The sequence below is a fragment of the Euprymna scolopes genome, chromosome 29 (assembly GCF_053919585.1).
Source record: "Euprymna scolopes isolate OS-2025 chromosome 29, ASM5391958v1, whole genome shotgun sequence".
NCBI classification, from domain to species: domain Eukaryota; kingdom Metazoa; phylum Mollusca; class Cephalopoda; order Sepiida; family Sepiolidae; genus Euprymna; species Euprymna scolopes.
The window spans coordinates 39,189,862-39,204,650 of NC_136510.1; the positions used below are offsets into that span (position 1 = coordinate 39,189,862).

At 32.7% G+C, this 14,789-nt stretch overlaps 1 protein-coding gene across 3 annotated transcripts in view; it reads left to right on the plus strand.

The window, feature by feature from the left end:
* The window catches only part of LOC145252604 (uncharacterized protein KIAA2013 homolog), a 161,003-nt gene that overhangs the window by 93,528 nt on the left and 52,686 nt on the right, over positions 1-14,789 (plus strand). For all 3 annotated transcript variants that reach the window (XM_080112303.1, XM_080112302.1, XM_080112304.1), the window contains one exon: positions 11,993-12,084. In XM_080112303.1, the coding sequence (XP_079968429.1) occupies positions 11,993-12,084 (92 nt within the window). The remainder of the gene's footprint in view (positions 1-11,992; positions 12,085-14,789) is intronic.

Sequence of the window (14,789 nt, forward strand, 5' to 3'; positions counted from 1 at the left end):
TATCAAATCCATTGCCAAGGTTGCTGGAAAAATGGTGAGATCCTTCTACCGCTCCAGTAGATATCTCACTCCTGATGCAATTCTCTACCTATATAAAAGCCAGGTACGGCTAACGATGGAGTACTGTTGCCACATCTGGGCAGGAGCTGCTAGAAGCAGCTTATCCTGCCTTGACAGAGTTCAAAATAGACTTCATAGCTTAGTGGGGAATGCCCTTTTCTCTTCCCTGCAACCTCTTTCCCACAAAAGAGACGTTGCGAGCCGGTCTCTGCTTTTTAGTTATTTTCATGTCAAGTGCTCATCTGAACTTCAATTTATGCCCCCCCCCCTGCCAAACTTTCACGAAAAACACTCGTCTAGCCAAAACCACTATCAATAATTTCTCACACTCTTTATCTGTGCCTAAGCCTAAATGTAGATTCCATGAACAAGGCTTTTTTCTTAGAACTGCACGCCTGTGGGCCTGTGGAACTTTCTTCCGATTGCCTGCTTTCCAGCTGACTACAATCTGATTGTCTTAAAGTCCAATCCAACATAAACAAGTTCTTGATGAACCGTCCCCCTAAGTGATCCAATTTTTAAAATTTCCACTAATGTTTACTACGCTATAATCACATTAACTAATGTATACCCATTAACCCTTATCCTCGAGTGGTCTCCAGGCCTTGATAAGTGGTGATCCTTGTGTAAAAAAAAAAAAAAAAAAAAAAAATTGTCATTCTTCCTATTAATATTATATGTACTGTTTTTTCCTTTTACAATAAAACAAATCACTCTAATAGCTGACCAAATCTTTATAATTAGGATAAAACATGAACATTACATGATAGATGAGAAGACACAGAATATTAAACAAAGCCACCATCCTGCTCGTCATTTTCATGTTAAGAAGGGTTTTCTAAATAGTAACATTATTTTTTAAAAACTCATTCTAAACTGGAAGAGGGCTTTGTTAATTATCATATTTCTATACCGTTATCTTATTTTACGTATCAATTGTTGACTATTTTCAATTATTTATGAAACAATTCAAATAGCATTTTGTACAATAACAATAAAATAATTCATCTTTGTTTTAAAATTAAAATCTTTATTTGTCTCACAATTTTCAAAACATTTGAAAAATTTATGAAGGTGTGCTCGTTTCATATACTCCTTCTCCGCTAATTTTATGTTTGCCAAAATATATGCAAACATTACAGTTTTACAGTAATTCGAAAATGGAAAAAAAAATCTTAAATTAATAATTTACAAATTTTAAAAGAATCTGAATTGGTAATTTAGAAGAGAATTGATAATTGTATTGGAATCGAAAAAATTTGGAATCGTCCCATCACTAATAAGACACAGAATAGTGAACAAAGCCACCATCTTGCCTGTCATTTTCATGTTAAGAAGGGTTTTCTAAATAGTAACATTATTATTTAAAAACTTATTCTTAACTTGAAGGGGGCTTTGTTAATTATCATATTTCTATACTGTTATCTTATTTTACGTATCAATCGTTGACTATTTTCAATTATTTATAAAACTATATATATTTATTATTTATTTAATTAATTACAGGAGATCAGGAAAACTTAATGCAGTGTTCATAGGCACCCACCTCCCAAAGTAATTGAAATCCAACCTGGTGAATTATAACATTACCAACATTGTTTGGAATTCTCGCATTACAAATATTGTTTGTAGTTCTATTAATTTGAGGAGGTGGATGTCTAGTAATACTACATTAAGTGTTTTTAAAAATTTATTTTTTCTTTTTGTTGCAGACTCTACATATAACCATTTTATTTTTATTTTCCCCAATTCTTTTTTCATTCCTTATATTAAATTTCCTAGCAGTTTTTTTAATTTAAAAAATTTTTTTTATAAACATCCATTCGTTTTTGAAAATTTGTTTAGTGATTTTGTGCTACTCAATGAGGCATGTGTGAGATGTAATATTAAAAACAAAAAAAAAAAACGTGAGTGAATTGATTCCATATTTTAGTTTTTGGAATGAGAACTAGTGCGTGTGTGTATAATCCTATTATAACAAAGGGGTACTTGATATTTTAGATAGAGCATAAAATTTAAAATATTTATTAGTTCATTAAATGTTCAAATTAGTAATATAAAAAGATTTTTTCCATGAAGTTTTAAGAATAAACTTTTCTTGGTAGAGGAAATAACTAGTAAAATAGATTAAAAAAAAAATTTACTAATTCATATAAATTTGGAAACTGTAAATTGTAAGTAAAAGTATTTCTGTCATCTGTTAAAAGAAAAAAAAAAATTTCAAGGGAAATTTCAGTTTGATAGAAAAGCAATGCTCAAACGAAGTGATTTGAAAAGCTGAGCAATGAAGTGCATTAATCCAAATGAGTCAAATGGCAACATTTGTTAGCAATCGATTAAATAAATCACAAGTCAGAAATCTGTAAATGGTTATGTGAACATAAATTAAAGAATAAACAGATAAACTGCTTTAGAACATGCTTTTAGATGTGAAAAACGAATTTTATTTTTTTTCTTTCTAATTAATTTTGGATTCAAAAATCCCTTATCAAAAAAGAATTCTTGATTTTTGTTGGTCTTTTTTTTTTTTTTTTTCTCTTTATAAATATAAATCTGAAAAAGGCGCGTGGCCGCCAAATATGAAATTGAAAAAAAAATTAATTATAAAGAAAAAAAAGAAGTTTTTTGCATCTAAAAGTGTGTTCTAAAGCAGTTTATCTGTTTATACTTTAATTTTCCAATTCAAGATGCTTTTATTTGAAGATACTTTCTTTTCAATTTCATATTTGGTGACTGCGTGCCTTTTCGGCTTTATATTTATGAAAAAAAAAAAAAAAAATAAACAAGAGTTATACGTGCAAATATTAGCTAGCGCGACCTTGACAACAGACAATGAGGATGAACTTTTTACTTTTACTTTTGAGAAAAAAAAAGACCAATAAAACTCAATCCCTGTTTTCTCTGATGGATTTTTAAATCCAAAATTAATTAGAAAGTAAAAAACAAAAAAAAAAAAACAACTTTTTTCACATCTAAAAGCATGTCCTAAAGCAGTTTATCTGTTTTCCAATTAAAGATGCTTTTATTTGCTTTTTTTTTTTTTTTTTTTTTTTTTTTTTATAACACATATAATCATTTTGTGAAATTTAGGAAAAAAATATTTTTGTGTCTTACATGGGTTGAATCAAAATAAGCGGTACTGCTTTAGTCAAAATATTTTTTCCCCTAAACTTGGAGAAGCAAACAAATTTAAAAGACTAACACTTAAAACTGGTTATACTGCGCACTTTTATCTCTTATGTTAAAAGTTCTTGCAGGCAATTCTAGTAGGAATTTTAAGAGTTTTAAACTTATATCTTGTTCTAGATGTATAGTTTTATTAATGAATAAAAGGTGGTAGTTTAGTAATCGTTGGTGTAGATGTGGTAGAATTTGATTATTTAAGGGGACGACTCAAGAACTTGTTTACATTGGACTTGAAAGCTACCATATTGTAATCAACCGTTGCATTGGATGGCTTCAAAATGTATTTTATATACGTGTTCCATTTGATTTCCTATTTACAAATGCTTTCAAACAGGAAACCAGCCAATTATTCCTTTAGCACAAAAATTCTGGATTAAACAAACAAACAAACTGTTAAACAATAACTAAACGGACGTGTTTCGCCTAAAAATACCATGATAAGGTGTAAGAAGAAAAAAATCTTGACAAGGGGGATTTTTTTCGCCAAAATATATCAATAAACATTTTTAAATTATTTTTTTCGTTGGATGGCTTCAAAACATATTTTGTGTTCTACTTGATTTTCTATTTACCAACGCTTTCAAACAGGAAACCAACCAACCAATCATACATATATATATGATTGTAGTTTATTCAAAAAAGCATTTTATTTACAAACAACTGTTTCTGCATACTTTTTTACTTTTGCTTTTGTTTTGCTCATTAAACCACCTTTGTTAAAATATGTGTGGTTTGAAAGATAATTTAATGAAGGACTCTATGACAAAGTAAAATCTGTTTTCTTAGTATATTTTATTTTAATGTTTTCATAAAATTCTGTAAAAAAAAAAAAAAAAATGGAACTATCCTAAAAAAATAAAGAATATTTTTTTTTTTTTTTTTTTTTTTTTTTTTTTACAAAGGCATCACCACATTATCAAGGCCCAGAGGCCACTCAAGGATAAGGGTTAAAGAGTGTACAGTAGAAGTTGGTCAATATAGTAATCATTAGTAATGAAAATTTGGTAAATTTAATAACTTATATGGAACGGCTCATCAAGAACTTATTTACTTTAGACTTGAAGACAACCATATTGTAGTCAGCCGGAAAGCAGGAAAACGGAAGACAATTCCACAGGCGTGCAGTTCTAAGAAAGAAGCTTTGTTCATGGAATCTACGTTTAGGTTTAGGCACAGATAAAGAGTGGGGGAAATTATTGATAGTGTTTACAGCTAGACGAGTGTTTCTTGTGAAAGTTTGGCGAGGGGGGACCATAGATTGAAGCTCAGTTGAACACTTTCCATGAAAATAACGATACATCAGAGACAAACTCGCAACATCTCTTCTGTGAGATAGAGGTTGCAAGGAGGAGAAAAGGACATCTCCTACGAGGCTACGAAGTCTATTTTGAACTCTATCAAGGCAGGACAAGTTCTTTCTAGCAGCTCCTGCCCAGATGTGGCAACAGTATTCCATCCTTGGACGTACCTGGCTCTTATATAGATAGAGAATAGCATCAGCAGTGAGATATCTACTGGATCGATAGAAAGATCCCACCATTTTTCCAGCGGCCTTGGCAACAGATTTGATATACGTGTTCCATTTAAGATCAGGAGTAATGGTCAAGCCCAGAAGCTTGTCAAAACTTGAGGCCTCCTGAAGACGAGAGCCATTCATTTCAATTGATGACAAATGTGGATTAGAATGTTGATGATGTAAAGAGAGAAGCTTGGTTTTAGATGCATTAAAAGTAACCAGCCACTCCTTTCCCCATTGTACTACGTGCTCAAGATCAGAGGAGAGAGAATTGGAGAGAACTTGCTCGTTTACTGTCTTAGATGTGGTACCATAAATGGTAGTGTCGTCAGCATAAATGTCTACAAATGATGTAAGGATATGATTTGGAAGATCATTAATGTAGATCAGGAAAAGAGTTGGGCCCAGGATGGATCCCTGAGGGACACCGGCATTAATATTGTGAGCTTCTGATTTTTGCCCCTCAACTACTACTCTTATGAATCTATCAGAAAGAAATGATTTAATAATTGAGAAGACTTTTCCAGCTATACCATAGCTAGCGATCTTATGAAGTAAACCTTTATGCCATACCCTATCAAAGGCTTTAGATATGTCAAGAGCAATTGCCCTAGAAAGATTGCCACCGTCGAGAGATTTGCTAATCCTATGCGATATAACTGTAAGGACATCTGCTGTAGATCTAGCAGAACGGAAACCATATTGAGTGTCACTAAGAAGGTTATTTTTGTTGAGATGTTTGATTACTTCTGTATTTAATACAGATTCTAGCAACTTACTCATGACGCACAGGAGACTTATTGGCCTGTACTGAGAGGGGGATGAGCGATCACCTGAATTCTTAAATACAGGGCATACTGATGAGATTTTCCAGGGAGATGGGAAACTATTCTCCTTAAGACAACGTTTAAACAGTTTTGTAAGTATGGGCGCTAGTTCAGGTTGAAGTTTTTTGAGTACTATAATTGGAATACCATCAGGGCCAGTTGCTTTACTGGAATCAAGGTTTTTGATTAGCTTGGCAACATCACGTACAGATATACGTATATCACATAGCGTGTTTTCTGATACAAGAGGAAATATTGGGGGTTGGCGGTCTTGGTCGCAAAGGGTAGAATTAGCTGCAAAGTTCTTGACAAAGAGTTTGGCTTTGTCTGATGCTGACGAGATTACCTCAGATCCATTGATAATAGTTGGGATGGAGCACACGCTTCTGTTCAGGATTCTGTTTGCTATTTGCCAAAACTGGTGGGAACCAAGCCGCTGCTCAGCTACTTTGGACTTAACAGATTGAGCATACAACTCTCTTGCGTTCCTTATTACTTTCTTACAATGGTTGCTGGCAGTCCTGAAAACGGCTTTAGTTTCCATACATCTATTACGTTTGAAGCAGTGGAAAAAGTGATTTCTGTGCGCAATGGCAGCAGCACATTCTGGAGAGAACCATGGCTGGCTGTTAGGTTTTTGCTGAAATTTTTTAGAGGGTATGAAATGGTCAATACCTACAATTAACCATTCAGTTAGGTCTAATACTATAGAGGACACATCCTTTTTAAACATGGAATGCAGAGGTAGATCAGATATAAATGTACGGAAGCTATCCCAGTCAGCCTTAGTGTATCGATATACTGTACGATGAAGAGGTACGTCTGGGGACTTATTACATTTCATTTTTATCTTAATTGATACAACAGAGTGGTCGGAAGATCCAAGAGGCGACAGAACAGAAACTGAACATAGTTCAGGGCAAGTTGTGAGAAAAAGGTCTAGTAGGCTCGCATACTGGCCGTCATTATCGGGCACACGGGTAGGTTCCTGAACAATCTGAGTGAGGTCATAGGCAATGGAGAAATCATGACAGAACCTCCCCTCATCATCGGTCTTGTTTGAGTGGGTCAACCATTCGACGTTGTGAACATTGAAGTCTCCACATACGTGAATGTTAGCTGAAGGATAAGTAGAAAGGACTTGGTCAATTTTCTCAGATATGCTTTGAAAGATAGTAACTCCGCTGTTGTGGGGGCGATAGAGAGTAAATATAAATGCAGTAGTGTGAGCTAAAGCAACCCGGAAGCACATATAAGGTAAGTTAGGATCTTCCCTGGAGATGTCCCTCCCACATGGAAAGCTATCTTTAATATAGGCACATATTCCATGCCCATGGCGATCTTGGGGGTCAGATTTAGAAGTTAAGTTAGAGTATCCTGTAATTGCAAACTCATCAAGGGAAATAGCCTGTCCAATGCCAGTTTCACTTAAAAATAAAAGGTCTGGTTTAGTCTCCTGTAATTGGGTTTCAACCTCTGGAAGGTTAGAACGTAGACCCCTGATGTTGGAGAAGGAGACATGGTAGTAGGGGTCTACGTTGGAAGTTGGAGAACCGGGTTTAATCGTGTATTTTTTCTTGAAACTTGTCATGATGAAATTTTGGAATTTGTGGACTAGGTCGACAGATTTACTTAGAGCAGGACAGAGAGGGGAAACTAAGAGAGAAAAAGAAACAAAGAATTTTTTTTTTTTTTGTACCACATGATAAGGTAAAGCCGTAACAATTACCCACTAGTATGGCATCGAGAGGCCCCACCAGAAGCTACTGCATGGTCCAGATTCCATTCACCAAATGGCAATACAGCAGCCCCAGTACTTTGCACCTGCTGATAGGACAGCCTCCTTAGTGGTTAATCCAAGGTTCGGGTCCCTGACTATCAGGCGGATAACGTCAGCCCAGACAAAACGTTTACCTCCAGCACCCTTACTAGTGACATGGCTACAAGGATAGACATAGAAACAGAAAATTTCCACCAACTCTGCCAACTGTTCGCGCAAAAATACTGCCAACCTAGAAAACAGCTTTTTCTTCTCCCTTTGTCAGAAAAATCACTCATTTAAAAATGAGGACTGAGGGACAAATAAGAAGAAGCGAGAGTAACAGGAGCTGCCGATAACGCATCCACAATGCGTTTTCTACTCTCCATTTAAAAAAAAAAAAAAAAAAAAAAAAAAAAAAAAAAAAAAAATAACTATTAAGTATTGTACTTTAAAAGTCCAACGGACCTGTTTAAGGGAAAGTATGGTGATAGATTCCCCTCCCACGAACTAAAAATGAGTACAATTAGGTAATCTATTTTTGCAATCAACTCGGTAGATAAATAAACATTTATGGACGAGAAAAAAAAAAAAAAAAAAAAAAAAAAAAAAAATTAAAGCTAGCATTTAATACAACAGAAATACATAAATTAAATACTGAAATAAAATGTAGTTATTAATATTTGAATCTTAAAATAAAAAGTGCGAATTAATAGAGAAAATCACTTATCACAACAACGCATTCCGTCTCCAAACTAGTGAAGAATTTAACTTTTAATAGCGTTCAGAAGATTTTTTTTTTAAATTAACCGTTAAGAGAAAGCGTGATTTTATTCTGAACTTTAACTAATCACGTTTTAAGCAACTTATGATATAAAACAAAATCGGATGGGGGGGGGTTTCTTCCGAAGGTTAGTTGGTGACGTTATAAGTAATTGCGAGATAAGATGGGAGCCAGAAATTAGGGGTGGGGGACTGAAAATGATAATATAATGGATTCATTATACAATATTTAAGATCAACTTGGTAGATAAACATTTATGGACGAGAAAAAAAAAAAAAAAAAAAAAAAAAAAAAATTAAAGCTAGCATTTAATACAACAGAAATACATAAATTAAATACTGAAATAAAATGTAGTTATTAATATTTGAATCTTAAAATAAAAAGTGCGAATTAATAGAGAAAATCACTTATCACAACAACGCATTCCGTCTCCAAACTAGTGAAGAATTTAACTTTTAATAGCGTTCAGAAGATTTTTTTTTTAAATTAACCGTTAAGAGAAAGCGTGATTTTATTCTGAACTTTAACTAATCACGTTTTAAGCAACTTATGATATAAAACAAAATCGGATGGGGGGGGGGGGTTTCTTCCGAAGGTTAGTTGGTGACGTTATAAGTAATTGCGAGATAAGATGGGAGCCAGAAATTAGGGGTGGGGGACTGAAAATGATAATATAATGGATTCATTATACAATATTTAAGATCAACTTGGTAGATAAACATTTATGGACGAGAAAAAAAAAAAAAAAAATTAAAGCTAGCATTTAATACAACAGAAATACATAAATTAAATACTGAAATAAAATGTAGTTATTAATATTTGAATCTTAAAATAAAAAGTGCGAATTAATAGAGAAAATCACTTATCACAACAACGCATTCCGTCTCCAAACTAGTGAAGAATTTAACTTTTAATAGCGTTCAGAAGATTTTTTTTTTAAATTAACCGTTAAGAGAAAGCGTGATTTTATTCTGAACTTTAACTAATCACGTTTTAAGCAACTTATGATATAAAACAAAATCGGATGGGGGGGGGTTTCTTCCGAAGGTTAGTTGGTGACGTTATAAGTAATTGCGAGATAAGATGGGAGCCAGAAATTAGGGGTGGGGGACTGAAAATGATAATATAATGGATTCATTATACAATATTTAAGATCAACTTGGTAGATAAACATTTATGGACGAGAAAAAAAAAAAAAAAAAAAAAAAAAAAAAAAAATTAAAGCTAGCATTTAATACAACAGAAATACATAAATTAAATACTGAAATAAAATGTAGTTATTAATATTTGAATCTTAAAATAAAAAGTGCGAATTAATAGAGAAAATCACTTATCACAACAACGCATTCCGTCTCCAAACTAGTGAAGAATTTAACTTTTAATAGCGTTCAGAAGATTTTTTTTTTAAATTAACCGTTAAGAGAAAGCGTGATTTTATTCTGAACTTTAACTAATCACGTTTTAAGCAACTTATGATATAAAACAAAATCGGATGGGGGGGGGTTTCTTCCGAAGGTTAGTTGGTGACGTTATAAGTAATTGCGAGATAAGATGGGAGCCAGAAATTAGGGGTGGGGGACTGAAAATGATAATATAATGGATTCATTATACAATATTTAAGATCAACTTGGTAGATAAACATTTATGGACGAGAAAAAAAAAAAAAAAAAAAAAAAAAATTAAAGCTAGCATTTAATACAACAGAAATACATAAATTAAATACTGAAATAAAATGTAGTTATTAATATTTGAATCTTAAAATAAAAAGTGCGAATTAATAGAGAAAATCACTTATCACAACAACGCATTCCGTCTCCAAACTAGTGAAGAATTTAACTTTTAATAGCGTTCAGAAGATTTTTTTTTTAAATTAACCGTTAAGAGAAAGCGTGATTTTATTCTGAACTTTAACTAATCACGTTTTAAGCAACTTATGATATAAAACAAAATCGGATGGGGGGGGGTTTCTTCCGAAGGTTAGTTGGTGACGTTATAAGTAATTGCGAGATAAGATGGGAGCCAGAAATTAGGGGTGGGGGACTGAAAATGATAATATAATGGATTCATTATACAATATTTAAGATCAACTTGGTAGATAAACATTTATGGACGAGAAAAAAAAAAAAAAAAAAAAAAAAAATTAAAGCTAGCATTTAATACAACAGAAATACATAAATTAAATACTGAAATAAAATGTAGTTATTAATATTTGAATCTTAAAATAAAAAGTGCGAATTAATAGAGAAAATCACTTATCACAACAACGCATTCCGTCTCCAAACTAGTGAAGAATTTAACTTTTAATAGCGTTCAGAAGATTTTTTTTTTAAATTAACCGTTAAGAGAAAGCGTGATTTTATTCTGAACTTTAACTAATCACGTTTTAAGCAACTTATGATATAAAACAAAATCGGATGGGGGGGGGGGGTTCTTCCGAAGGTTAGTTGGTGACGTTATAAGTAATTGCGAGATAAGATGGGAGCCAGAAATTAGGGGTGGGGGACTGAAAATGATAATATAATGGATTCATTATACAATATTTAAGATCAACTTGGTAGATAAACATTTATGGACGAGAAAAAAAAAAAAAAAAAAAAAAAAAAAAAAAAAATTAAAGCTAGCATTTAATACAACAGAAATACATAAATTAAATACTGAAATAAAATGTAGTTATTAATTTTTGAATCTTAAAATAAAAAGTGCGAATTAATAGAGAAAATCACTTATCACAACAACGCATTCCGTCTCCAAACTAGTGAAGAATTTAACTTTTAATAGCGTTCAGAAGATTTTTTTTTTAAATTAACCGTTAAGAGAAAGCGTGATTTTATTCTGAACTTTAACTAATCACGTTTTAAGCAACTCATGATATAAAACAAAATCGGATGGGGAGGGGGGTTCTTCCGAAGGTTAGTTGGTGACGTTATAAGTAATTGCGAGATAAGATGGGAGCCAGAAATTAGGGGTGGGGGACTGAAAATGATAATATAATGGATTCATTATACAATATTTAAGATCAACTTGGTAGATAAACATTTATGGACGAGAAAAAAAAAAAAAAAAAAAAAAAAAAAAAATTAAAGAAATCTTACATTTCTCTCTTCAAAAAGAAAGGCTCTTCAACTCCTCTGGGGTTAGCAGATCTGTCTGTTTGAGCTTCACTATGGTCCTGCTCTTGCCAAACTATCACAAAAAACATTTGACTAGCTATAATCACTATCAAAAATTTCCCCCACTCTCTATCTGTGCTTAAATCCAAACGCAGATTCCAGGAACAAACCTTCTTTACTAGAACTGCTCTCCTATGGAACACTGTTCCACTGGTCTGCTTCCCGGTTGATTACAATATGGTAGCTTTCAAGTCCAATGTAAAGAAGTTCTTGTTGAGTCATCCCCTTAAATAATCCGAATTCTACTCAATTTACACCATTAACGATTACTGCACTACCACCTTACATTAATTAACCCTTATCCTCGAGTGGCCTTTGGGCTTTGATAAGTGGTGGAAAAATACATCAAACATAAGTGTTATAGTTTTTCCTATCCCTTTAAAAAACTCATTTATCTTCTGCAAAGCTCAAAACAAAAGCAACCAAACTAAGCATTCAAATCAAACACCATGAATAAATAGAAAGTTATTGAAATATATACAAAGAAATATGAAGATATAAAGAACTTGAAACAAAACTTTTTTTTCGAAATTACCGGAGTCGGCATTAAATAACCACAAAACGGGTTGATATGCTGTAGAACAAAAGGACTAAAGGGAACCAAATGTTCAATTCCTGGTAATCAATTATTGGCATTCAGGATTGGTTTTAATTATTTATTTCAAAATTTTTTTTTTTTTAATTTTTCAGATCAAAGCGAACGGTTCTCCTTCTCATTCTCCTCCTGATCCTTCTTGGGTATTTTGCTCCATTAAATTTCCGTAAGAGGACACTTTCTACTGGTGAGTATTTGAAAAAAAAAAAAAAAAAAAAAAAAAAAAAATTTTTTTTATATATTACTCTCTCTCCTTTTATATATACAGACATGACAGAAAAGAATAGACACTAATATGATTGTTTTCCCCTAAGATTAATATGATTTTTTATATTTACAGATAAGAATAGTGCTGTAATAACTTAGATGCAATTTTAATGCGATACTTTAACAACACTGAAGCATGCCACAAACTAAAGGAATATCAGATCTGTCAGAATTTTTGCGATGACGAATCGTGGATCAAAATGAAGGTGATCTTAGTCAACGCAAAATAGCAGGAAATCTTTCAATACTCCTTTCTACTGTTAATAGAGTGATTGTATAATTCACAAGAGAGGATAAAGAGAGCACAAACCCCATCCAGGTCGCCCTGGGCCCTCAAAAAGAACCTTGCGTCTTGTGAAAAGAAAAGTTGAAGAGGATCCTTGGTGCAAAGTCTCTGACATTGCAATGCAAGCTGGTGCTAATCCCAGAACAGCTGCTGGGCTACTATGGTAGAGCTGCAAGAAAGAAATCTCTTCATCCTGCCAATATCAAGCGCAGAAAAAATTGGGCTTGTGAGATTGTGGAGAGACCTATGACCTTTTGGATCAATGTAATTTTCTCTGAGTCACGATTTGCATTATTTCCTGACAGTGGAAGGGTATGAGTATGGGGGCTCCTTCAGCAAGAGTTTGACTTAAATATACTGCAGCCAACGCTGAAACCTAGGGGGTTCTTGGTTATGGTATGCGAAGGAAACATCAATTCTGCTAAATGTTTCAATATTACATGAAGAACTCCTACCAAGTGGTAAAATGCATCAAGTTAACTCCTTATTTATGAAAGACGGAACTCCTTGTCGCTCTATTGACACAACATTGATGAGCCAAAATAGGATTAATAAACTTCCATGGCCAAGTCGGTCCCTAGATATAGACCAGATTGAGGCATATTAGACCAGAACCTTTGCAAAAAGAAATTTTTGATAGTGATTATAGCTGGTCAAGTGTTTTTTTGTGAAGCCATCCACTAAGCTTGAACTTTTAGCATTATTGTGTCAGACATGACAAAAAATTCCTCAAGATGATATTCGTCAACTGATCAATGCCATGCCTAGAAGAGTCTGAGCATTAAAAACAACAAAGAGAATGTCAACTAAGTATTAGTTATAAAATTCGTGATTATTTATTTTTGATTTCGTTGTATAAATTATGTTTATTGAAATATATTGTTTCTATTGGTTTCTATTCTTTTCTGTCATGTCTGTATACATTTTTTGTTCTTTGAATTCTAATGAGTTATCACTTACCAATGGCCACTCGATAAGAGTTAATGAGATTGTTTATTGGATGATGAACAATACTATGAGAGGATTGGGAATGAAACGGTGGGATGGGCAGAATTTGATTATTTAAAAAAAAAAAAAAAAATGGCCGACAGGTAAATGAGTTATCACTTACCAATGGCCACTCGATAAGAGTTAATGAGATTGTTTATTGGATGATGAACAATACTATGAGAGGATTGGGAATGAAACGGTGGGATGGGCAGAATTTGATTATTTAAAAAAAAAAAAAAAATGGCCGACAGGTAAATGAGTTATCACTTACCAATGGCCACTCGATAAGAGTTAATGAGATTGTTTATTGGATGATGAACAATACTATGAGAGGATTGGGAATGAAACGGTGGGATGGGCAGAATTTGATTATTTAAAAAAAAAAAAAAAAAAAAAAAAAATGGCCGACAGGTAATTGACATTTGACACAAGTTTTTTCTATGAATGTTTTACAGAAGGGAACCAGATATTTGAGCTCAGTCGACTATGAAAATATTGGTAGATTAAAGAAAAACTAACAATGTCTCTTTCTCCGATAAAGAGGCTGTAGGGAAGAGAAGAGATACTAGCTGCTCCCCCTCCTCTCTCTGACTAGATTACAAAGTCGATTTTGTACACTGCCAAGGCAAGAAAGTGTTCTGAGTAGCACTTCCTCAAATGTGACAACAGTACTCCTCCTTATGATGTTTGAATCTTATACAGGTAGAGCAGTTAGTCGGCTAATGTACATCCTAACTTCCGATGTGTATGCTGCTGGAAGCGGTGACGAGGCAAATCAGTTCCTTCACTTTTATTGTTGTATTTCTATTGTGAATTTATTGAAGTAAAATATAAGAAACGGACATTATTGAAATGTATACAATAAAAATTAACAAAATCATACAGATGAAACTAATAATTAGTCTTTATTTGCATTTTTGATAACAAAATGAAAAAAATGTTTTTATTTTATTTGAAATTTTATAAGAAATATGTTTATGAAATAATAAAAATAAGTTTTGTTTTTAATTTTAAAAATAAGTTTGTTTTTTTTATTTGAATTTATATTATAGATATATGTTTATGAAAGTATAAAAATAAAATTATTGAAATTAACATAACAAATAATTTATAGGCGTGAGAGAGAAAAAAAAAAAAGCAAAGGAACTGATTTACATTGTCACCGCTTCCGGTAATACAACACTAGAAATTAGGAATTACGTTAGTTAACTATAACTGATAGAGGATTGCATGAGGAGTCATATTTTCTGGAGCAGTAAAGTGATCCAACCATTGTTTTTAATGATCTTAACAGACTTTTTGAAAATCCATTGTCGAATTGATTAACTTTTGAATTCACTTCTAATAAG